This window comes from Salvelinus alpinus, chromosome 1 (assembly GCF_045679555.1).
Source record: "Salvelinus alpinus chromosome 1, SLU_Salpinus.1, whole genome shotgun sequence".
Lineage (NCBI taxonomy): Eukaryota > Metazoa > Chordata > Actinopteri > Salmoniformes > Salmonidae > Salvelinus > Salvelinus alpinus.
This window is the reverse complement of record NC_092086.1, coordinates 53,015,502-53,042,019: the sequence shown is the minus strand read 5'-3', so window position 1 is coordinate 53,042,019 and position 26,518 is coordinate 53,015,502. Positions and strand designations below refer to the sequence as shown.

At 45.9% G+C, this 26,518-nt stretch overlaps 1 protein-coding gene across 4 annotated transcripts in view; it reads left to right on the top strand.

The window, feature by feature from the left end:
- Window positions 1–26,518, top strand: part of LOC139580414 (retinoic acid receptor alpha-like) — a 182,692-nt gene that overhangs the window by 130,361 nt on the left and 25,813 nt on the right. The window contains exon 1 of one of the 4 annotated variants that reach the window (XM_071409095.1): window positions 3,048–4,103. The exons of the other annotated variants lie outside the window; for them this stretch is intronic. Within the exon in view, the coding sequence (XP_071265196.1) occupies window positions 3,926–4,103 (178 nt within the window). The 5' untranslated portion in view covers window positions 3,048–3,925. Of the gene's footprint in view, window positions 1–3,047; window positions 4,104–26,518 lie in introns of those variants that run through there. 4 annotated transcript variants of the gene reach the window in all.

Genomic DNA, 26,518 nt, shown 5'->3' with positions numbered 1-26,518 from the left:
CCTATCGATTAACGAATGTGTATTTATTTGATGTGTGGTCTTTTATCCCGAGCAGCTAATATTTTAAACAGATGAAAATCAATACCAGGGCACTTTCACGTCAAGGGAAAAAATGGGATCAGCCAAGGCATGAAAGAAGAGGTTGATACGTTGTTCTACTCACGGATGGGGCCATCTTTCACTCACTGACAGCAACCTTGGTTTAGCTCGTTGACTGATGCACAGTGGCGCCACGACTTGACTATTCATTGCCTTGTTATGTGCACACTGCTCTACCCCCTAGCAAGTGTGTGTGTGTGCAACCTCTGCCCAGGGAAGGGAAGCCAAGGAAGGTGTGTGCGGGGGTGGGGTGGGGGGCGAAGTGAGAAGGTGAGCATGTGGTGGGCCAGCACGAGGTGAGGCGTTTGCCTGGTTTGTTGGGTTCACGGAGAGTTCAGCTGCACTGTGAAAGGTGTGTGTGTGTATTTGGTGGGCTGTCAATGGGCGTATTTACGGTACATGGACAGGGATGGATGGATGGAAAGGTGTAACAATATTGACAAGCGTCTTGTTTTGTTTCAGAACAACAGCCGCCACACTTGTTTTCAGTAAATACATTATTGTGCATTCAGGCTTAACCCTACAGATTTTTCACTCATATTTTAAACTGTTCAAGCCTTTTTTGTCTTTGAATAGAATACAACTTTATTAAAGCTGCAATATGTACATTTTTGGGTGACCTGACCAAATTCACGTAGAAATGTAAGTTATAGCTCTGTAATTCTCATTGAAGCAAGTCTAAGAAGCGGTAGATCTGTTCTCTGTGTGCTATTTCTATTCTTCCTGTTCTAAGTTTTGTTTTTGCATCTTTTTCTTTCAGTTTTTTACACTAGCTTCAAACAGCTGAAAATATATTGAACAAAAATAGAAGCGCAACATGCAACAATTTCAATGATTTTACGGAGTTACAGTTCCTATAAGGAAATCAATCAATTGAAATAAATAGATTTGGCCCTAATCTATGGATTTCACATGACTGGGCATATAGATATTGATATTTTGGCCACAGATGCCTTAAAAAAATATAGTAGGGGAGTGGATCAGAAAACCAGTCAGTATCTGGTGTGACCACCACTTGCCTCATGCAGCGTGACACATCTCCTTCGCATAGAGTTGATTGTGGCTTGTGCAATGTTGACCCACTCCACTTCAATGGCTGTGCGAAGTTGCTGGATTTTGACGGGAAGTGGAACACGCTGTCGTACACGTCAGTCCAGAGCATCTCTAACATGCTCAATGGGTGACTGGTGAGTATGCTGGCCATGGAAGAACTGGGACATTTTCAGCTTCCATGAATTGTATACAGATCCTTGCGACATGGGGCCGTGCATTACCATGCTGAAATATGAGGTGATGGCGGCGGAGGAATGGCACAACAATGGGACTCAGGATCTCCTCACGGTATCTCTGTGCAATTGTATTCGTTGTCCATAGCTTATGCCTGCCCATACCTTAACTCCACCTCCACCATGGAGCATTCTGTTCACAACATTGACATCAGCAAACAGCTCTTCCACACGACGCCATACATGTGGTCTGCGGTTGTGAGGCCCGTTGGACGTACTGCCAAATTCTCTAAAATGACGGAGGTGGCTTATGGTAGAGAAATTAACATTTTCTGGCAACAGCTCTATTGGACATTCCTGCAGCCAGCATGCCAATTGCACGCTCTCTGAAAACATCTGTGGTGTTGTGTGACAAAACTGCGCATTTTAGTGGCCTTTTATTTTCAGTGCACCTGTGTAATGATCACGATGTTTAATCAGCTTCTTGATATGCCATGCCTGTCAGGTGGATGGATTATCTTGGCAAATGAGAAATGTTCTCTAACAGGGATGTAAACAAATGTGTGCACAAAATTGGAGAGAAATACATTTTTTGAGTGTATGGAACATTTCTGGGATCTTTTATTTCAGCTCATGAAACATGGGACCAACACTTTACATGTTGCGTTTATATTTTTGCTCAGTGTACAATATTTTTGGTTATGGAAAAACTTTGAAAGGGCCATTGGCCAACTTCAGTCATTGTAACAAAACGACAGCCCAGTTGCTGTCAAGTCCCACTAGTCATAGATTAATTAGGCCTGCAATGTTATCATGTAATTATCATGTTCCACTTCAAATCTCATTCAGAATAGATACTCTACCTCTGATGGTACATCAAGTGCCTGCCTCTATGAGAAGGTTACATTTGGCCAGAGCCCATGAGGAAGAGCTGAGAGGGAGATAGAGGGAAGGATAAACTAAGGTAGCCACATCGCCCGCGTTGCAAAATAAATGTACACATACATGTTATTCAATCATTGCACCCACACTGCTCGGGCGTGCCAACAAGCGTCTGCGTTGCCAGGCGTTAAGATAGAAGTTGCTTCTATTTGTGGCACAGAACTCGTTGCAAGTCCCTCCTCGTGCCATCTCCTCATTGGTTATACCCACGTGGGTGATTGAAAGATGAACGGAGGTCGGTGTTGGTAATACACCTTATGAAAGTTAGTTGCCAATCGCCTTATAAAGTCCAAAAAAGAAAAAGCCTGGAAGGAGGAGAGATGACTAGAAATGATTCGGTTGAGCGTTTTATGTGTGGATTAATTGTTGGAGTGGAGGACCTTGTGTATTTCAGGTAAAATAACATCTCAATGTGTATATCCCAGGACAAATTAGCTAGCAACAGCAAACAAGCTATCTAAATAGCTTGCAGTTGCTCCTTAATTTATCCTATCTAAATTGCCGTAAATGTTTAATGCTTTTCGACCTGTCCCCAAATTAGTATAATTGGTTCAGAGTTTGTTTTGATATTTCAACCTGCGTGTTGTGATAGCGTTTGGTGTGGGGGGACAAAATAAATTTGTGCACGATGGCGCACGCGTCCGGTTTGGGCATGTTGTAAAAGAAACGCCTGAGCCGTTTTACGGGCTTCGCCTCTTCCGCTATATCCTTTTCCCCCAAACACGATGCTTCCGGTTTTAGACACCCAGCTGAGGGTTTAGGAAGGAGAAGGGAGGCTGGGTAGGTGGAGCTAATGCGCAGCTGCTGATACTCGTCAAAAATTGCAGGGCAGGATTTGGAAACTGAATGAACTGTGTGCAGAGGTCTCTTCACAAGACATGGACACCGGCCCTCAAGTATCCTTATGTAACGTGGGGAGCCCGAAAACAACCGGATGCTTAAAAGATTCTCCGGCAAATCTTAAACCTAATGTATTTGAGATTAAATATTATAGCGCTCGCCGTCGTCTATCGAAGACGTGATCATGGACATATGACCCGTTCTGGTGTTGTTATAATAGGAACGAGTTGGAATTAAAATACCTATTTCCACTTGATTCGGCGACATACTGTATCTCTAAATACAAGATTGGGTGGGCACGTCACTGACGCTGGGAGCGTGCTGGACAATACATTCTCATAGGCGACTTTTCTATATGACTTGCATTCTACACATGCTTGCATTGGAGTGAAAAGGCAGATCGACGGGCGGGATAGCGTGGTCCACTTTAATCCCTGTGTCGCCCGAGTTGGTCAACAGTTTTGGAAACGCCATTCAAAAACAGTGGACGGAGTAATTGTTTTAACGTTTTTTGTCTTGCAATTTTTCCTAATCACAACAGTTTGTTTGCTACTGTTTGTGCCCTCTGAATTAAGCCACAATATAGGTCGGTTGCGTCACTTCATCTGGCAAATTGGAGAACAAGAAGTTGTTACATTGTTGTAATAATGTCACAACTCTGTTTGGGAGGAAACCTCCCAATGTGTTCTATCCCCGAAATATGTGATGACATCCTTCGTTGCGCTCGGTGTTTTTGAAACCCTCTCTTGTCTTCTTTATTCTAACGGGAGGAGATCAAAGGAAATTATCGTTCTATTTCGGGCTGCAGTTAGTTTTGCATGATGTACGACAGTGAGGATGCGGTGGGACTCACCCCTAGTCCGAACCCGTTTTTAACTATGGATTACTACCACCAGAACCGAGGATGTCTAATCCCTGATAAGAGCCTCGTACCTGCGGCACACCGTCCCTTCAGTTCGTCCATCAGAAATCAACACTGGAATGGATCAAACCACTGTATGTTGATTTCCACTTGACTTGTTCTCGACTAACCAGTAATTGATTGTCGAAAGTAACATGCATGTACCAAGGCGCACATATAATGTAATCCGTAGATATTACGCGCATGCCATGATGTGTGCTGTTGATTGTTGATCGTTGTTATACTGTTTCGGTCTTCCGTAGGCTCCATGTTCTGTCTCAAGTTATTGAATGTAGGCCATACTAACTTTTGTCGACAGTGCATCATCAGTTCAATGTATTTATTTGAACTTGTATTCTTAGCCAACTCGTCACATGATATTGCCCTACAACACTTTATCTTCGCTAAAACATGCGGCATTTATTTGCAACATCGTAATAACATTGTGGCAATCCATTCTAACCGCCGTATTACATTGTTTTAAACCGCTTTGCACAAACTAAAACCATGCCATGCTTGAGGCGCCTTGTGACTCATTAATATGTGACCATGTCTGTGTTGCCATTCTAGTGTTTATATATACAACGACATGCTATATATAGCCTGGGCCTACTTTCTCACACGGGAGAAAAAATGTAGACCTAACTATCATGTAACATTGCCAAAGAACAAGTACATTTTTAATTCTCTTTAATGATCATTATGACCGAATAGATATACAATGCTTCTTTGCTTCCAGATTATTTTTTTTTACAGCCTTCAGTGGCGTTTAATGTCCAGACAAACACTGGGTAGGATAGTACGGTAATGTATTGGTAACTTGCTGACTCGTTCTTCTTCTTTAAAAAAAAATCGTAGCCAACAAGTCAGTGTCTGTGACTTGTGAGGAGGAACTAGGTATATATTTAGAACATGTGTGCTCCAAAATCACAACAAGTGTGATGATGGAACGATTTTGACCTTAGTCACGCTCAAATGCTTAGAGGTCACCTATCACAAGTTGTTGTCACACATCATTTTGGTCTGTTAGAAACAGTTGATCATGTTTTACCCTCAGTACACTACTTTTCCAACCTAACAGTCAATTAGATCGATTGTCATTCAAAACAACATCAGGATATCAATGGTAAATGTGGAACGGGTCATGCTTGACTGAATCACCCATGTGACACCTAACCTCGCGGTCTGTCCTGGACAAATCCCTGCTATGTGCTCACAGTGCAAGTGTGACGTTTTGATGGTCATATTCTGCCTGGAAACTTGGTCTCCAGTGATTGTGCGGACATGTCAACATTGCTAAGCTTGTGTAAGCCTGTTGGAGGGATCATTTGTTCACAGGCTCAGCTCCCCTTTCTCATGGAGATGGGTACAATTGACCAAAGTATTTATGCCCCTCTGAAGGGGGCAAAGAGGCCAGGAAGACGAGGAGGGCCACATCTTAAGGAGGTTAGGATTTAGCCCTACGCCCAAAGATAATATGGTGGCACCCACAGTAAAAAATGATATACATATTCAACAATCTGTGAAAAGCTTGTTCAATGACAACACTTGGGTATGTTTGATTTAAACTCTGAGGTATTTTCTATAGCATGCCCTACACTTTCAGGTCTATTTTGATGTTGATGGTTGCTTGTTGTTGTCATGGAGAATTTATGTTGACCACAGCCATTTCTCAGTTTCAGCTGAGTCGGTCAGGCAGTCAGAGCCGCTCTTTGAAGGTCTCCCATAGCAATGTCCTGATGAGAGAACAACACTGCTGAGATCCCAACAGGGTGTTGCGTTGAGTCACAAACCAGGGTTCTGTTTGTAGAGACAACATTTTGGAACTGAATGGAACAGGGACGATCTTGACTAACTGAACTTTTCCAACAACTAGAGGACTGATTTTCATTGCGACACGTTTTGCTATACGTTAGGGCTGGGCGATATGGCCTAAAAATCATATCTCTATTCTTTTCAAACCTATGGGCGAATCACGGTATAGATCTCGATTCTACCCCCCCCCCCCCCAAATCAGCCTTGTTGTGCAATACATTGCATTTCAGACAGTCAGCAATAATCTAATGAATTCAGGACTTGTGAAATTAACCATAGGACCCACTAGGAATTAAATTATTTTATCAAAATAGTTTAATATGCTTTTTTGTAATAATCGCTGATCTGGCTTTCAAGTCTTTTTATGAAAACACCCTATTTTTTTTTTTTTTTACCAGAACCACTAATAATGACCAACTTCTTGTAGCAGGCAAGTTTATCACCTTGGATATATTTGCTTGCTAACAAGGTAGAACAGTTGAACTGTTATGAGAACAAGTAGCCAATTCCTTTTATATAATTGTGTTTTATGCTTATTGCACATTTACAAAACACAGACTAGACAGCTAGTATAAGTCTTTGGCTAAAATACTGCTGGGGGGTATGTGATACCGCAATGCCACACGTGACAAACTGAGCATACGTTTTCCAGAAGCAATGTTCATTGATCCTCTCGTTTTAGTAGTGTCTGCTCTGCGCGCAATTTGAGTAGTTGAGACATAAAACGGGTATCTTTAGAAAAGGTAGCTTCTCCTCTATTACAGTAAAATGATGTTTCAATGTGTTTCGGTGTCCATGTGAGCAACGATTCCGGTGGACCAAACCTCAAATGCAAATAGTGAGTTGAATCCGCTTGTCAGAGAGGAAGAAGTGATCTTTTGATCTTTGTTGTTGTGAGTGGCAGGGGGAGGGACTTGGCGTGTGTAAATTGGAAGGTGCACAGTCTACAAGCCGTTGCACACAGCACAGAAGGAGCGAAGGAGACGAGACCAAAAAGACATGAGAACAAGCAGACATAAACACTCATAAGAATGAAAAAAAAACGAAGAAAAAATCAAATAGATTCTTGCGATATAGGCATTTGGAATAACGCACAAAAACGTTCTGAACAAGACCCAGGGATAGCAGCCTCCCAGTCTTATAGTGGCAATATGTGACTTTTTGGGCGACCCGACCAAATTCACATAGAATTGTGAGTTATAGATCTATCAAGCGGTAGATCTGTTCTATGTGCCCTATTTCTTCCCATTCTTAATTTTTGTTTTTGCGACTTTTATTTTGGTTTTGTACACCAGCTTCAAACAACTTAAACAACAATATTTTGGGTTATGGAAATTGTATTTCATATCGGTTTAGATTTGTACAATTATTCTCTACACTTAATCTCTACACTATCTTATTTTGTCAAATAAACTGAAATTAGTCTAACTATTAGTTATAGGTACCAGGAAATCGTGGAGCAATTTCTGTATAGTACAACTTTAAAAAAACAGCTCAGAGGTCCAGACAAACTTTGATGTGGAAACAAGCCCAGTGCAAAGCTGCCTTGCCTCTCTCGCTCTCCCTCGCTCTCGCTCTCTCTCTCGCTCTCTCCCTCGCTCTCGCTCTCTCTCTGTGCTCTGTGTGAAGGCTGAGGGTGACTAACTGTGTTGTTTTGTGCGCACAGCAACACTCAACAAATATGCAGCAGCACTACCTTACTAAGTTGAACTATAGCCCCTGCTTTTTCCAGACTTTTTGAAAGGAAGAGAAGCCACCTTTCGATTCATGAATGTTTGCCGGGCGCCCTGCCGCCGACCATTTCACGCCAAAACAAACCTGTGGCAATCGCAACTCACAAAGAGGTAGACAGCCATTCAGTCCCGGCAGTAAAGTGCTATTGAGCGAAGTGCCATTTAGTTCAGCCCTCCTCGGGATAATCCCCCAGAGCACTCAAGTCAGAAAGCACGATTATTTTGAGCTTTGTCTCCCCTCCCCAAGCCGTTCTCACGTCAGCATAGGTCACTTTGACGTAGAATGGAAGTCGTTGGGTCTCCTGACCCTTCAGTGTCTTTATTTAAAACATCTATTTTGGATGTGATATAAAAGCAAGCCTTAACTATTATTATTGAATTGGGTGACATTTTTAGTCGTAGCATTGACTAGGACAGGAAATAAGCCACGAAGTCTGTCTGTTTAATCGGTGATCTCATTGAGGTAGTGACCGACAATAGTGCTTGGATAGCCTTGATGTCTGAGCAAGCGCCGACACTTTCACTGGCTTGAAGGCTCTCCCCTTGACAAATGAAAGAATCCTTGTAGGAGTGTGTGAGCAACGCCTAGTAAAAGCGGGTACTCAACTCAAGCACCCTGCCTCACTCCTGGCAAAGTCCCCCACACCTCATCAGGGCACCGAGAGGCACCATCCCGCACAACGGAACTCAGGGCACATCAATCACAGGCTGTTTGAAATGTCCTCCATCATGCTGACTGCTGCTGCTGCTGCCCAGAGAAGAGTCTTGCAGGCAGGGGAGGAGACTGGAGCTGGGAATGAGGTGGAGCCTGGAGTATAGCCTGGTCACAGATCTGTTTGTGCTTTTGTGTACACCATTGGAAAGGTAAACATTTGTCATGACAATTCCATTAGGAGTTGAGCAGAAACAGACTGGCACCGGGTTAGGACTTCAATGCTCATTATTACACTGTTGTTATCTACTCTGTTGTCCAAAGGAAATGAGCTTATTCCAGGATTACACTTTCAATCCATCTCCTCAATTCCTGGACGGTCTACCTTTTATGTCCATGTCTTCACCATATTAGAGGACCAGACACCTCGATAAAATATCTAGTTTGCGATGAGTGCATTTATATTGAACATTTACAATGTATTAGCGAGCGTGATGACAAATACAGTCTTGTCCGGTTTGGTGGCATGTCATTCATCCTTAAATCCTGGCATCCAAAGGAAAAAAAACTGCCGCCTTGAATTTCCTTCTCCAGCTGCCTCTGGTCTAATGGCTCTCTGGTGTGTTTGGCGTGGAGTGTGTGTGTGGAGCTACTGGGAGCCCGACGGCCGTCACGGCGCTCTTGTTGCGCCTCAGAATGGAAGTCCTTACTAAGGAAGACCATGTGGCGTTTAATTGTTTCCCATGGACAGCGTTGCGCCGCGCCGGCAGGGAACGATCACCCGGGATGGAGGAAGTGGAGAAAAGGCAGCATGAGAGGGAAAGATAGAGAAAAAAATGTAAGTGTGGTAAGTGAAAGAGAGAGATGGAGGTAAGAAAGAGACTTTAAGAGAGGAAGCAAGAGAGCGCTGGACACAGTGGGAGGAAGGGAGTAAGTAAGAAGAAAAGGAAGGGGTCGTAAAAAGAATGTTCCGGCGTACTGGGGCTTTTCGGGGGGTTGCAGTTTGCGCTCCAGACAGCGTGGCGAGACCGCTGTCAAATGGAGATCTCGCGGGCAGGCGGGCGGCCTCTCTGGCCCTGCCAACAGTCCGACATGGCTGGCAGCGTCTGCTCGGTGTTCCTGTGGTTTGGCCGACCAGTAGTAGGCTGGCTCTGCATTGAAGAGATGTGAGGGATAAACAGTCTGGCAGCAGACACTCGGTGGAGACGACAAAAGCGGTTGCGGCTGCACTCTCCTCTTGGCCACAGTGTGTAAATAAAGCCCGGCGTGTAGCCCTACTCCCCCCCCCCCCCCCTCCCACGTCTTTGCCATGCGGTGTGTGAAGTCTTAGATGGGGGTGCGGCGCTTTCTTTAGGGACTGCCAGCTGGTATGGGATGTAGCTGTGGTTTTAAAGCGAGGGCCTACTCTACTGTTGCAGCTCTGTGTTTTTGGGGCCTCCCATCTTACCATGAGTCATAGCCAGTCGAGAAGGGAAATGTGTGGAGCGGGGACCCGAATTCAGAAGTGGCTACTCAGACTTCAACGGACAGTGTCCAAAACAAAGGCGACACTGTTGTCTAAAGAGCCAAGCGCACAATCATCTTGTGTCGCATGTGTTAGAAGCGGAATGCGGAACACTCATACGCTGCACTTTCGAGGACTAGAAATGTTCTCGTATAAAATGCATTTGGGGAATGGAATTGATTTCCGTCTCATTCACTTCCCTCTTGTGCTCATTTTATTTTTTTTTGCACCTACACACATTTCAGCATAAACGTATGATCCCATCTTTACTACGATGCAACACTATTTACCACACAACTCTCCACAGAGCACAGTGCCCTCTGTGGCGGAGACGGACTCACTCCCGTAACCTGCAGGCTAACCATTAGCCTAGCTCCTCCGTAACCAGGGACGGCTGACAAGACACTAGCGCTCACGTATACCTCACCCGCACTGAGACCGACAGAGAGAGGACCAGAGGGCAGGATTTCACAACCCGTCGGTGGTTTATCTTCCACCCCAGAGGGCCAGGCCCTGTGCCAGTATGCTCCGCAACCACGCCTGCTTCTTTGAACGGGCCGCCTCTTTTTAAAGAGAGAAAAACTCACATTTAAACTCCCACTGAACAGGCTGTTCCTTAGAGCTAGTGCTGAGTCGACTTACTAGCAGACGCTGTTGCGCAACTTAATGATTTAATGGCCTGACAGCCTTGTTGTTGTGGTGCCTGGTAGATTAGAAAGTGGTGCCTGGTAGATTAGAAAGTGGTGCCTGGTAGATTAGAAAGTGGTGCCTGGTAGATTAGAAAGTGGTGCCTGGTACTGAATATGGCACGGTGTGGTGTGTTTTGGTATTATAAAGTGGAGATTGGGAATTGTTCTGTGTCTGTTTAGTGAAGGCAGTTAGGGAGTGTTGGGTCTGGGGCTGGTTGGCTCATGGTTCTGTTAGTCCTCAGCTGTGTGGTCTAGACAGTGTTCAAATGGAACTCCGGGGTCCTTCACTTCAAATGAAATATTGTAACACGTTATTTGTGGTATTTAATAAGGATTTGTAAAGGGTTTTTAAGTCGTTTATGAGTCGAGTTTTGGTTGTAGTCTATAAGCTAAAGTATACCTTGTAAAAACTTGTGTAGGTGTACTTCATTTTTATGTTATTCATAAGTTTGTATTACAGGGTTCGTGCGGTCATGAAATGTCAGGCTTGGAAAAGTTTTGGAAAATGAAAAAATCCCCAAAGAATATTTTAATAGTTTATAGTTTATTCGCCGTTCGTCAGCATCTCTACATAAAATAATTCTCTCTGGTTGTGCGCCAGCTCATGTGTTTTATTCGATCATTTCTGATGTACAAATCAAATTACATTTTATTTGTCACATGCGCCGAATACAACAACCTTACAGTGAAATGCTTACTTACAAGCCCTTAACCAACAATGCAGTTTTAAGAAAAATAAGTACTTAGAAAATAAATAAGTGACAGCAGTAAAATAACAATAGCGAGGCTGTAGACAGGGTTACTGGTACAGAGTCAATGTGCGGGGGCACCGGTTAGTCGAGATAATATGAACATGTAGGTAGAGTTAAAGTGACTGCATAGATGGCGATCCGGTACCGCTTGCCGTGCGGTAGCAGAGAGAATTTTTAGGACCTTCCTCTGACACCGCCTGGCATAGAGGTCCTGGATGGCAGCCAGGATCGGAATGACACTAGTGCATCTGTGTTTGCGCGCCTCACCTGCATGGTGCGAGACGAATGGGCCGTTGCTCAAGGAGAGACCTGTAGGCCTAACCTATAAAATATGATCGAGAACAGATTAACTAGGTAGGTAGCCAATTCAAAACATATCTTGTACCCTCTAGATAATTGTTTAGCTATTATTAGCATTTGTTAATGTTTTCGGGCATGTCCCAAAAAACGTTCCACCGACCTTGATGAACTGGCTCTGATGTGTTTGAGCAGGGCTGTATCAAAAGCCTGCACACCCAGTAGCGCTCCAGACTGAGGGTTGACCACATGCGCTTTATACAGTTGACAGACAGGGATTCTACTTTGTGGGGGGTTAAGTGTCTTGCTGAGTGACAGGAGATGGTACATGGGATCAGAGAGCAGCCTCCCAGCGTCGATACCACATGACGCTTTCTTTATTATACGTACAATTATTGGTCATGGAAATTTGGTTAAAAGTCACGGAGAAGTCGTGAAATTCCATTTGTCAAAATGTGTATGAACCCTGGTATTAGCATTGGTCCACTCCAAGTTAGTGTTGGGGTTGCAACGAGCTTAGCTTATGGTGGAATGTAGGTCTATAGCCTTTGGCCTAGAATAAGCCCTAAAGTGTCTGATGTCTGTTTTGGTCTGAGGGTTTGTTTTTCCTCTCAATAATCCACTCCTCTCTGTCCTCTCTCCTTTTCTTGATCGGGACTTTACTCAGAAATGGAAGAGCTAAGGGGAGCTGGAGCTAGATGGATGTCTATTTGTGCTGTGCTAAGGCGGATTTGAAGGGCGCTGTGCCCAAGCACTCTGACAGTTTCTGGGCTAAGGATAAACCCCGCCTAAGCCACTCTCAGCCTGTGGGCTTCGGCTGCTCGCGTACCCCTAAACCACGGACTTTCATTGTATCTTTCTCACTTCTGTGTGGATCGCACTGAGCTAGGAAGGAAGGAAGGAAGGAAGGAAGGAAGGAAGGAAGGAAGGAAGGAAGGATATGGTGTGAGCGATTGGATAGAATGAAGTGAAGGCAAATAAGGGTGACGCAACAGTCTTATAAGAAATTCATTGTCCAAAAAATGTAGACTATAGCTAGTCTGTAACAAAAAGTATAGCCGATGACAAATGTATAGGTTACAATAAATGTAGGTGCAGCCAAGATGGTACACTTAGCCAGCTATCAATCCATATGATATTCCTTCCCTCCCATGGAATTCCCCCGGTAGTGGTGTGGCTTCCCCCAACACCACCACCAACGCTAAGCGCTAACTACTTGGATTTGGACATGAGGCTTGAATTCCGCAAAGGCATAACTGGCGTCGTTTGAGCAGCACTTAGAAAGAGCAGACCAGACGGTTTGGGGGGGATGGGAGCCGTCTTCTCCCCTGTTACACGCCGTTGAAACACCAAGGAAAAGAGGGCAAGAAAGAGAAACTGAAGAGCACTTGTAAAATGCGGGCCCTAAAAATAGGGGAGGGAGGAGAGCCTGCCGGCCAAAACCTGCACCGACAGGAGGCCCAGAGGGGAACGAAGGGGGGTGGGGGTGGTGTCTGCTCAGAGGGGCAGAGGGCATCAGGAGTGAGCGAAGGTGGATATATGGGGACAAAGGGGGGTGGAAAGGAAGGGGGCTGCCCATTATGGTTGTAATGTCAAGCAGAAATCCCAGAGCGGCTCAAAGGCAGCCTGTAACCACTGCTTATCACCTCGACTAACCTGTACCCCCGCATGTTGACTCGGTACCGGTACTCCCTGTATATAGCCTCGGTATTGTTATTTACTGTTATTTTTTTATTGTATTTTTTTACTTTATTTAGTCAATATTTTCTTAACTCTATTTCTTGAACTGCATTGTTGCTTAAGGGCTCGTAAGTAAGCATCTCACGATAAAGTCTACATCTGTTTTACTCGGCGCATGTGACAAATACAATATGATTTGATGTAGTCAAGTCACTAAACGTCGAGTCTCTAGTGTCCGAGCCCTTTCTACTCGAGTCACAAGTCCCTTGGTGCTGCTAAAAGCTGCGGTCCAACCATTTTTAAATCTAAATTATGTTACGTTGTTGCACATTTTAAGGAATAACTAGATAACAGCTCTATAACGTTTGCTGCTGTAGTTAGTATGTTAAATTATGCAACAGAGATTTTCTGACAAGCTCACTACTGGTCGAATCCAAATCTGAGTCACGAGTCAAGTTCGAGTCCTGGACTGGAGTACGACAACACCGTTGGTTATCCACCCACCCACACAAGCACACGTACACACACCAGACTCCATTCCAAACTTACTAACACACGTACCCACACACACTCAAACCCAAACACACACACACACACACACACACACACACACACACACACACACACACACACACACACACACACACACACACACACGTACCCACACACACACGTACCCACACACACACACACGTACCCACACACACACACACTCAAACCCAAACACACATATATACACACACACACACGTACCCACACACACTCAAACCCAAACACACATACACACGTACCCACACACACACACTCAAACCCAAACACACATATACACACGCACACACACTCTGTGCCAACCCAATCCCATGAAAGCACTCATCGCCCTCTCACCTGCCAGTTCATTAATTATGCAGATGAGCTCCGTAAGGTGCTTCAAATTAGCGCGTTAGCCTAATGAGCCGACAATCTCCATCGAGTTACCGCAACGACCGCTCGACCCGGGGAGTCGTTTGAACTCCACTGTCTGAAACCGATGCGGTCCTGGACAGGAGACCGTGTGGCTCGATTGGTAAGAGCGCGGCGCTACCAACGCCAAAGTCATGGGTTCAGTTCACGCAGGGATCCCTTGCACATACTAAATTGTCTTTATGAACAGTAGCCTGAAGACCTCTGGTTTGAGTATCAGAGCGCGGTAGGAGGAAAGAGAATACAGATATGCTGGAGTGTTCCTGTTGTTGTGCTGACTCGTCGGTCTGTCATGGTCTTTCTGTACGGTATTGAGATGTCTCTCTACCTGGCCCTTGTAGGTAAGAGGAGACGGTGTAAACATGTAGCCTACTGTTGGTGACCAGGGGGTGTACAGTGCCTTCGGGAAAGTATTTAGACCTCTTGACTTTTTCCACATTTTGTTATGTTACAGCCTTATTCTAAAATTGATGAAATAAAAAATCCTCAACAATCTACACACAGTACCCCATAATGACAATGCGAAAACAGCTTCTTAGAAATGTTGTCAAAAATGTACATAGGTATTCAGACCCTTTGCTGTGAGACTCAAAATGTAGCTCAGGTGCATCCTGTTTCCATTGATCATCCTTGAGATGTTTCTACAACTTGATTGGAGTCCACCGATGGTAAATTCAATTGATTGGACATGATTTGGAAAGGCACACACTTGTCTATATAAGGTCCCACAGTTGACAGTGCATGTCAGAGCAAAAACCAAGCCATGAGGTCGAAGGAATTGTCCGTAGAGCTCCGAGACAGGATTGTGTCGAGGCACAGATCTGAAGGGATTGAAGGTCCCCAAGAACACAGTGGCCTCCATTCTTAAATGGAAGAAGTTTGGAACCACCAAGACTATTCCTAGAGCTGGCCGCCTGGCCAAACTGAGCAATCGGGGGAGAAGGGCCTTGGTCAGAGACGTGACCTAGACCCCGATGGTCACTCTGACAGAGCTCTAGAGTACCTCTGTGGAGATAGGAGAACATTCCAGAAGGCCAACCATCTCTGCAGCACTCCACCAATCAGGCCTTTATGGTAGAGTGGCCAGACTGAAGCCACTCCTCAGTAAAAGGCTCATGACAGCACACTTGGAGATTTGTCAAAAGGCAACTGAAGACTCTCAAACCATGAGAAACAAGATTATCTGGTCGGATGAAACCAATTTTGAACTCTTTGGCCTGAATGCAAAGCGTCACGCCTGGAGGAAACCTGGCACCATCCCTACGGTGAAGCATGGTGGTGGCAGCATCATGCTGCTGGGATGTTATTCAGCAGCAGGAACTGGGAGACTAGTCAGGATCGAGGCAAAGATGAATGGAGCAATGTACAGAATGATCCTTGGTGAAAACCTGCTCCAGAGCGCTCAGAACCTCAGACTGGGGCGAAGGTTCACATTCCAACAGGACAACGACCCTAAGCACACAACCAAGACGTGGCAAGGAGTGGCATCGGGACAAGTCTCTGAATGTCCTTGAGTGGTCCAGCCAGTGCCCGGACTTGAAACTAATAGCTGAGCAGACAATAGCTGAGCAGCAACGCTTTCCATCCAACCTGACAGAGCTTGAGAAGAATGGGAGAAACTCCCCAAACACAGGTGTGCCAAGCTTGTAGTGTCATACCCAAGAAGACTCAAGGCTCTAATCGCTGCCAAAGGCGCTTCAACAAAGTACTGAGTAAAGGGTCTGAATACTTATGTAAATGTCATATTTCAGTTTATTTTTTTATGAATTAGCAAAAATGTCTACTAACCTGGTTTGCTTTGTCATTATGGGATATTGTGTGTAGATTGATGAGGGCGGGGGGGGGGGGGGGGGGGGATGTAATGTAACAAAATGTGGAAAAAGTCCAGGCGTCTGAATACTTTCCCGAAGGCACTGTAAGTCAGTATGGTTAACTCTTCATGGCAGGCCATGGCCCTATAACCACTACACTCTATAAAGACTTATTTTTTGGGTTGAAAAGACGTTCGACCAATTTAGCTCACTGGGGTGGTTCTACTTGTCCTGATCCAAGTATAGATACATGCGCATCTGTGTTAAGGGGGAGAACATGGCCATTTGGGAGAATCCGTAGATCGATGAATGAAACGGAATGTGTTTATTCCAGCCATCCCATCGTAGCACCCCGTCCTGCCGCTTTTTCTCGCTTTCCATCTCGCACACGCTCTCACACGCTCTCGCTCCCTTGCGCCCCCCCCCCCCGCCAAAAAACCCATCCTATATTTCACGTCATTGCCAGGAAAGGGCGTGTGCGTTTGTCAGATCTGCAAACGCGTCAACATGGAGAATGCCATTAGACGCCAGTGGAGTTGAAGGGCTCAGCTTCAGATAGGGGCTCATTGGAGCGAGAACTCGGGGGAGAGGAGAGAAGTGAAGTGATTGTAAGCACTTAAAATGATGGATGAAGGAGCCAGAGAAACAACTGGAGACAAATGTAATACTGCCTGGCGTCACCTCCCAAAGACGATAATAATAATAATAATAATAATAATAGTAGTAATACCATTTCTGCTGTTATGATGAAGCTCATCGACACACACGTGTATAGTATTTACAATCCCTCTCTTTCTCTCTCACACACACATACACGCTACTTACCGTATACCAACAGAGACACAGGCGCATCGCCTTGGGGTCGTGGTTGCCTTTGGTTAAAGCTGTGTGGCAGTTGTGCATACTGTGTCGCCTTAAAGGGATTCTCCGGTACTTGGGTGACTAAGAAACTTTTTTCTGAACGTGTAGTTGGTACATGCATGATCTATGAGCAGAATGACTCTCTTACCTTAATTATCCACAAAATCCCCAGTTAGAAAGCAACTGTTTCCTTTAAGCTGTGCCGCACCATTCTCCCTACATTTCCCCCCACGTGGGCCAGCTAAAAAGTACTGGAGAGTCTCTTTAAATGAACAGCTAGTGAAAGGGATTGCAGGTCAAGCCACACACAAGGCAGTGTAAATGGACTAAACTGGCCAAACTGCCCCCGCTCCCCTCAGATCCGTCTCCCCACACTGAGGAAGTTAACCTTTGCACCACACTATGATTCTCTCCCTCCCCTCATCTTTCTCCTCTTTCTTTTTTTGTAAATATCTTTTTGAGCTTACGGCACCTGGAATTCCCAGGCGGTACTCCGTCCCGGTACTAACCGGGCCCCGACCCCGAACAGACGTGTTCAGAGTGGTATGACCACAAGCATTTCATTTAAAAAAAAATGCCCTGAATTGGGTCCTTTGGCTTATCAATGCAGCTCCTCATTGGGCTCGGGAGAGGCAAAGGTCGAATCATGCGTCCTCTGAAACATGACCCGCCTGGCCACCTACTTCTTCTCACACTACTCTCTTAACCCGGATGTCAGCCGCCACCAATGTGTCGGAGGAAACTCCGTTCGACTGACGACCCGGCGTCAGCTTGCAGGCGCCCGGCCTTGTCACAAGGATTCGCTAGAGCACGATCAGCCAAGGAAAGCCCCACCGGCCAAACTAACCCCTAACCCCGCTGGGCCAATTGAGCACCGTCTTATGCTTGTGACACAGCCTGGGATCAAACCCCAGTGCTTTTCACAGCTGCGCCACCCAGGACCTCTTCTCCTCTTTCGCGCTCTCTCTCTCTTATCCAACTCCCCTCGGTGTCTGCCATCTACCTGGTCCCCTCTTCTCGCTGTCTCTCCCAGCCCCTTTCTTCCCTCTCTGTTCTGTCTCTCGCTCACTCACTCATCCCCTCTTTCCACCTCCCCTGCCGTAACCCCATGTCTTTCTCCCTTCTCCTCCCTCTCCTTCTCCGTCCCTCCCTGCAGAAAGCCACTGTCCCTGTTTTGGTTTGGGTGTCAGGCTCAGTAGCCCCCCCCCCCCCCCCCCCCCCCACCGGGGTTGGAATGTGATCTTTCCCGTCTAGCCCAGGAGGGGTGAGGGAGGTGTAGGTCTAACGGTCGGTTCTCGTTCGTTATCACAAACCAACCAACACTGCTCCCTTCCAGCCACATACAGAGACACACACACACAGAGAGATACACACACACTCTCTCTCTCCTTTACTAATGAACGCTCTCATTCACATTAGATGAGTTTCAACATGCTCCTTTAAACAGAAGAATAACAAAGCCGTACCCTTGGGAGGTAGACGTTCGCAGACTTATTTACAGTTGATACACACGGTGATGCACATGAATGTATACACATGACACAGCGCTTGTAGGAAAGTCGAGCTGCGCTGAAGATGCTTCGGGGCATCTTCAGCGGGTGTTGATGTTGAAGAGGTTCTTAAAACTCACACGCATGCTTGCTTATAGAGCCACACACCCTTTTGCTAATAGACACAAACGCATTCCTATATCCATTCAGACACACACACACACACACACCCCTACCTCTGGAGAAATCCCCCAGTGCTGCCTCCCTCTCTCAGACATGGCACAGCAGCTGCAGCTGAATGTAGGTCAGGGGCTGTCGCTGGGAGATCTCACAGATCTCCTCAGCCGTGGCTGGGCTGTTTTTAACTTTACTACTGGTTAATTAGTTTCCTACGTGGATTTTGTGCTAAGATCTGTATGAAGATAAATGGTTGATTCCATGAAGGGGACACTTCAGGCCCGGGCCCGGGTCCCTGGGTCAGCCCTTGTGGTGGTTTTACCACACACACACACACACACACACACACACACACACACACACACACACACAATCACTTGACTCACTCACTTGACACACACACACACACTCGACACAGGGCTAATCTCATTACTAATCGTGATCTAATTAAACCATTTCCCCGTTTGGCTCCTATTTCCTTCTCTCAGCTTGGTTGTGGAGGAGGAGACGAAGACAAGTAGACGAAGACAAGTAGCAACAGTTCAGTTTGGTTCCAGCCTTTTAGAGACAGACAGATATAGCCTGATCCTCTCCCTCCCACACTAATTTGTTTGTTTTCTTGTCTTGACTTTTCTTCTCTCCTCACACAAAAAAAAAAAAAAACTGTAAAAATGTGCCTTAGTTGGGATCTTGATGCTGGTCGGTTTGGCCGAGTAGTGGAGGAGCCACTGGCAGTCACTTGAGTCTTACCCAGCTGAGCTTGGCCACGTGTTAAAATGCCTATTTCAGCCCACAGCGGCTGACCAGCTCATGCCTGAGTAAAAACCATGACACAGCCGTACTGAGGCCTCCAAGGCATCACAGAAATGGGACAAAAAGCGTGACGGTGTTCCCCGTTCACTTACTTTAGTGCCCAAATGATTTCAATATACTCTTGGATGTCCTAGACGTTTGAAGTGATTTGTTTTGCGAACATTGTTTTTTGTAGTTAAAGGTCTTTCCTGATTTGGTTTTGGGAAATGGGAACACAGTTTTTGTTTTTGTATTAAAAAAAAAAGACTTCCAGTCTATTGCCCCAGGCCCTTGTTTCTGAGAAGTAGAAACACATTTTCTCGAAACAAATTGCAACGATCTCTAGTATATTCAACTTTTCGGGAATACCATGCGCGTCTGTTGGAAGTAGGGAACCCATTCCCCTATTTTCCCCCCGTAGCTACCGACCATTGCTTTTCCAGACAGCCATAATGTACCAGAACACAATCGAGAATACAAGTGGCCAGTCACAGTCCTCCCCCCCCCCCCCCCCTTCAGAGAAGATAGCGTGTTAAAGACACAAGCCAGCGCCCTGCCCCATGGCGCACATTCCGCTCTGCAGTCATGCATGATATGATGTGAGTGCTCTGGCATTTCAGCAAGCCTCGTGGGGGTCTCTTCTCCTCCTCCTCCAGTCAGACTCCCGAGAAATGCCCTCTAGCCCAGCCCTGAGCCCAGCTCTGAGGCACGTGGTATGCTCACGGCTGGCTGGGAGGCAGGATGTGGATCTAGCCCAGCTTTGGGGTGCAACAGGCTGGATGGCTGGGAGAAGTTCAAACCCACCTCTGAGGCACATGGTATGGTACACTGCTGGGTGGGTGGAAGTAGATCCGCACACTTCAGAGCGAGGTCGGGGGGGGGGGGGCAGGTTGAAACCATGCTGTTATCTCCCAGCACCACGGCTCAGATACGATCTTATGTCCCAGAGTTCAAAATCACAACGGAGTCGCAGAAATGGGTTAAAATGTTAACGGAAATAAGACCGGAACGGTTTCAAAAGATGTGGTGTTTAGCAAGATAGTCATTTTTGCAGCAAAAAGAGCATCTGTGCTGTTTGGGGTTGTTTACAAAACTGACGATTGTCATGGCTTTATGCTCTGTGATGTTGTTTCAGTATCGTAGTAATATCATTGGTTGTAATTATGGTTATTGTTGTGGTATTCAGTAGATGTACCAAAAGAGAGAACATCGTCGTTTATTCTCTTCTAAAACCCAGCACAGTCTCTCTCTCTCTATCGCTCTCGTCAGCCAGCCTGAATAGCTCCAAGCAGCACTCTCCTCCCCTCCTCTTCTCTCCCTTCATCTCTTCATTCTGGCTCTGAAGAGAGGCCCTGGAGAGGCTGGCTGGGGTCGAGCAGCAGAGGGGAAGAAAAGAAAGGCGAGGGGGAAGAGATTAAGTCTTAAAGTGGAGATGAGAGACTCGAGCGCTGAGTAGGGCAGGTCTGAGGAAATCATTGAGCCCATTGTTCCCTGAGCGCGCACGCGAGAGAGAGAGAAGAGGGAGACGCTAGCGTGTCACAGCAGCAGAAATGAGAGCATCACTGGGGTTTCCTTCTATCCCCCTGAGGCTGGCTAGCTAGTGTAGCATCACTGCCTCTGCTATACTTAGCTGGTATGGCTAGGCTGCCATACTTTATGACCTTTGAACTCGACAGCCAGGGTCAAATATGAAATTTTACAAATTTACAAAAACCACATTTTGATCTGTTTTTTAGAATTTTTATTATCTAGATACATTGTTAAATGACTGGATGTCAAGAGACTTGTTTTATTTCAGTTAAATATAACCCAACAATCCTTACTATGAAATGTTATTTATTCACAAAAATGTAGTCCCTAGTATGAGACCAAGTAGGCTAAAGGCCCAAAAACCTCTCTACTTTGGGATTGGACCAGTCCCCCGCTTACTCTAATTCTCAGAAGCAGATTTCCACTCTGTCATGCAAGGTGATTAACCCTGATTACCTCTGCCAATATCCTGCCACTCACCACAGCACCACAGATAACAGCATAAGTGTTACACAACAAACGTTACAAAAAACGCACAAATATCCCAGTACGAGGTCCTAACCTCCCGGGCCGACAGCCCGAATCAGCCCAGACTGGCCCTAACCCAGCCTGGCCTAATGGACCAGAGTACTGACCCATGTTACTCCATCTAGTCAATATGCTGGGCTGAGCTGGTGGGATTACGATGCCATTGTCTGCTGGGGTGCTAATCCCTGTAGATTTAGCTGTCAGAAACAAAGCCCAGAGATGACATGGGGGTTAACCGCCTGGTTCCCCCCAGTGGACTGTGGACTGGTGCCAGACTTTAGCCCCGGTCCCAATGGCTTCACTGCCAGACTTTAGCCCCGGTCCCAATGGCTTGACTGCCAAACTTTAAACCCGGTCCCAATTGTTTCACTGCCAGACTTTAGCCCCGGTCCCAATTGTTTCACTGCCAGACTTTACCCCCGGTCCCTATTGTTTCACTGCCAGGCTTTAGCCCCGGTCCCTATTGTTTCACTGCCAGGCTTTAGCCCCGGCCCCTATTGTTTCACTGCCAGGCTTTAGCCCCGGCCCCTATTGTTTCACTGCCAGGCTTTAGCCCCGGTCCCTATTGTTTCACTGCCACTCCTCTCCCTGCTGCTAGCTCTAAAGGGGGAGCCACTGATTGCTCACTCTGGGAGGGATCAAGGTGAGGAAAAAGGGAAGAGATGGACAGAAAGAACTCCAAATGCAGGACAGTCCAGGACGATGAAAGAACTCCTGATGCAGGACAGTCCAGGAAAATGAAAGAACTCCTGATGCAGGACAGTCCAGGACAATGAAAGAACTCCTGATGCAGGACAGTCCAGGACAATGAAAGAACTCCTGATGCAGAACAGTCCTACTGTTTGTTCACCAGTTAACCCCTCTGGCATGTTTACACTTCGAGCCATGACCTTGGTTGCATACTGTAACCCTTGTTGGTCTGTTTACATACAGTGTAGTGCTCTGCAAAGCAAAAGGATGGATCTCTCCCTGTTCTCCCTCCAACAGAAAGTCTTGTCTGCCAATAGTACGAGCCTTGGGGACCATTCAGGGTTATCTCATGTCATTTTTCTGCCATGTAAACAGTCCTCCGGTCCACCAATCGGAGGCTGGGGGCCAGGGGCCGGAGTTTGGCGCGATGAGTCACCCTGTGTGTTTGTGTGTATCTGTAGGTTGGGGTTTGTTGGGTTGGATCCAGGACTGTGACTAACACAGCACTGACAGTCTAGAGCTGGATCTGGAGTTGGCCTGACTGCCTCCCTGAATGACCTACATCCCGACTGCCTGCCTTTTCTCTCTCTCTGCATTTCTTCCTTTCTCTCTCGCTTTGTCTGTCTCTGTCTCTCTCTCTGTCTCTCTCTCTCTGTGTCTCTCTCTCTGTGTCTCTGTCTCTCTCTCTCTCTGTCTCTCTCTCTCTACCTCTGTCTCTCTCTCTCTCTCTCTGCCTCTCTCTCTCTCTGCCTCTCTCTCTCTCTCTCTCTGCCTCTCTCTGCCTGCCTCTCTCTGCCTGCCCATGTGAGCCGCTTTCTGTGCTGTAACCTCATTGACCCCGTCTCTCATAATTTTTTAGCTAGTTCTTTCTCTCGCTCTCTCACATATGATCACCCACATTCTTATACATATAAGCAAGCACACATATGTCAATGTACACTCTTGCCTCCACCCAGGTCCGACATGATGAGGATAGTAATGAGGAACCCCGATGAACGTTTCAATCATACAGGACTGTTTAGATTCCGACAGCCATCGCTGTCCAAGACTAACCATGATCTTACACCGCCCAGTAAGCTGAGATGTACAGTATATGGTGTTGTCACGAAACCAGAATTTTGACTTCGATACCAGGTTCAGTATCACGATTCTCAATACCATCACGATACTCAATTCCAAAATGATACCACTACAAAATAAGAAGGCATACTAACCGGAGTCACAGAATGGCACTTGGTCCAGACAGAGAAACTCAGCTACTGCTCTGTTCAATCATTTGGGAATATTTTGAGTTGAATATCATTTACGTTTGACATTTTTTTTCCAGACACACTAGCGTATGCATTAATTAATCAATTATACAGTCATACACCCAATTTTGTTTTTGCCAATCTAACTACATGGCAACAATGGTAGTCATTTATTTGAATTATAAATCTTTATTGATAAACTGGGTAAATCAATAGGCCTATTCACAATAGATATGAATGAACAGGCGTGGATGCCTTTTGTTAGTCCGCTTTTTTTTTTGGGGGGGGGGGGGGGGGGTGATTTCATGCAGCTACAGATGACAAACAATCTCTTACCCTTCCATTTGGGACCTATTTTTATTGTACTGATCAACAACATTTACATAGAAGTAGCGTATTCTACAGAAGTGTGTGCTGTCTCGTTAATCAGTGACGTCATTGTTTACGAGGCAAGAGGGGGGGGGGGGGGGGGAGCGGGGCAATCGAGATAAATAGCAATAGCGTCTTTTTGTAGGTGCTAACTCCACCATGGTTCGTTGGACAAAGCCTATGGTGAAATGATTGGCTTTTTTTGGGGGGGGGGGGGGTTTTGGATAAATGCTGAAAATGAGGTCTGTGGTAAACACAGGCTTAGGTGATATTATACGTTTTGTTCTAGGAGCTACTCTTCATCAGCTATCGTCACTGTTGGGGAATTTTGAAGCGTTTTATGTAATCCAAACAAAAGTACCAAGGCTTCCTAATTCATAAAGGTCATGTTAACTGACTGATATTATCTCATAGAACAAAAAGATCTCCTAAGCCTGTGTTAACCTCAGACCTTATTTTCAGCGTTTATCCCAAAACCCCATTAATTTCCCCCATAGGAATGGCTGAATGAATCAGAGGTAACTAATTTCCGGTTTTTAGGACTATAAACTGGCGAGCTCTGTAGATAAGAGAGAGAGACCGATTTGAAGTGAATCAAAAAAGATTTGGTGGCAATCAGCTTTGAAATCCGCATATTTTGCGTTATGATTTTCATATTGTCACAAACAAAGTACTAGTGTAGTGAATTGATGATAGCTTCAGCTATACGCTAGAAGGAAAGTTAGCCTACGAAGCTGGAATCAACCGGTTTCTTCTTGCATTGGAAAGTGTTCTAACCTGTATGGACATTGTTTTGCGAACAGTAATTAACAGTTTCAACATTTCTGCATGCATTATATATCGCATTATTTAAGTGTGTTAACTTGTGTGCAGCATGAATAGGGCGCTAACATGATGCAGCCCAGACTCCTAGTGCAGGCTAAGTGGAGCAGGCACTGTGCTTTCGCGCTATATAGGGGGACATCAACTGTGCTGATAGACAGAGTTGATCCGTGAGACACATTTGACAGATGTATCGAAAGTAACACAAATTCTAGTGCCGAACCATTCTTCATGTTCCAGTATCGAGGCGTATATGTAATTTTTTTTTAAAAACAACATTTTGACTCGTCCTTGTTTTTAGTTTCCTCCGTCCGTCCGTGAGTTAGTGTTTGATATTTGTCCCCTGGTCCCCCCCACTTGCATGACAACGCTAGGAGTTATTTTCTCTGAGGAGAGGCAGATGTCTGTGAGAGAAGAAGACTATAATACAGTCACAGTGAGCCTTTTGAAGAGAGAGAGCGAGGGAGGCTTAGTAACTGTACCAGGATCCTCTTGCTCCCCCGAGGACTACCGCCAACGCTGCTGCTGCGAGGTATGCAGCCGCTTCCCTTTCATGCTCGGCCCCATTTTTTTTTTTTCTCTCCTCTTTATCTCACTCTCTCTTTCACACACACACACACACACACACACACACACACACACACACACACACACACACACACACACACACACACACACACACACACACACACACACACACAGAGAGAGAAAAACTCACAATCCCTCTTCTTCCTCTGCCCCCCCCCCCCCCCATCCACTTCCCCCTTCTACTCTTTTACTCTATAACACAGACAACCCCCTACCCCTCGCACTCCTCCACTGGCCTCATCCATTTACCTCGTAGCACTATAATGATTGGGGCTTTTAAATATTTCAGAGGGGAGCAGCGGCCTCTATCCTATCCAGGCCGTTCTCCGGTGAGAGGGTAAGTGGTGGGCGTGTAGAGTAGCACTGGTTTTGACTGTGTTTACTAATTGATGAACTCCCTCTTCGAAGGCCTTCTCGGGAGGAGCTGCTCGGCCTCTAGTCTCCCTCCCCTGATCTAACGGCCCAGATGGGCGTGTGGATAATGCCCAGTGGGATATGGAACTTGGGGTTAACGCCACGGTTTATCAGTGCGTTTGCGCACTCTTCAGCTGTATTTCTGCGACGGCCCGATTTGTGTGCGTGTTTATTGTGCACTGGTTGTAGTTTAGTCCGCGTGGACGTGGTTAAATGTGTACGTGATTGTTTTTGTTTTTGTCTGTGCCTCTGTGACGCGACCCTCGGATCCGACACGAACACTAATGGTCGTCTCAGCCAGACAAACAGGTCCATCTGTCAGCTAGGGGTCAAATGGTGCAAGCACAAGGTCACGCCAGGCAGACAGACAGGTCAACAGGGCCCAGGGGGTTTATGGGAAATATGAGAGCCCTCTGCCACTCGCCTCCCCCCGACCCCTCCCCGTCTCCACCATACGACCCCCACTGCCGTCACAGTCTGGTCAGGTGATCAGCTCTCCATGTGATCAGCTCTTACAATGAGCAGCTAAGGAAGCTCTTAAATGTGTAGTAGAAATCGCTCCGCCATTACATGGTTGATAAAAATTATATATTATGTTCGCCAATTTCGGTTTATGTGGCAAAACAAGCAATGTATAGTGAAGAGAGTCACTGTACAATCTAAACCGCTGTGAAATACATTTTCAATAACCAAAGATATCATATATTCAGCTATTTGAAGCCGGTGTACAAAACCAAAAATTTTGCAAAGCTTAACCTTCGGAATGGGAAGCATAGAAACAGAGCTCAAAGAATGGATCTACTGCTTATCAGACTCACTTTCAAAGAGAAATGAAAGATCTATAACTAATATTTCTACGTGAATTGGACCCGGTCACTCGGAAAGCTACATACTGAACCTTTAACTATAGCTCTTTTGGTCAGTGTTGTGCTGATATCACCCGGGTTGTGGGTGATGGGTTGTGGGTGATGTGCTGCATGGAAGCGAAATTCGATGCTCCATGACCCCATAATAACTAATACCAAGAACAGAAAACTTGAAGAGTAAGCCAGATTCAGATAGAATACACTTTGCTTTATTCAATAACAACAACAACTACTCTTGGT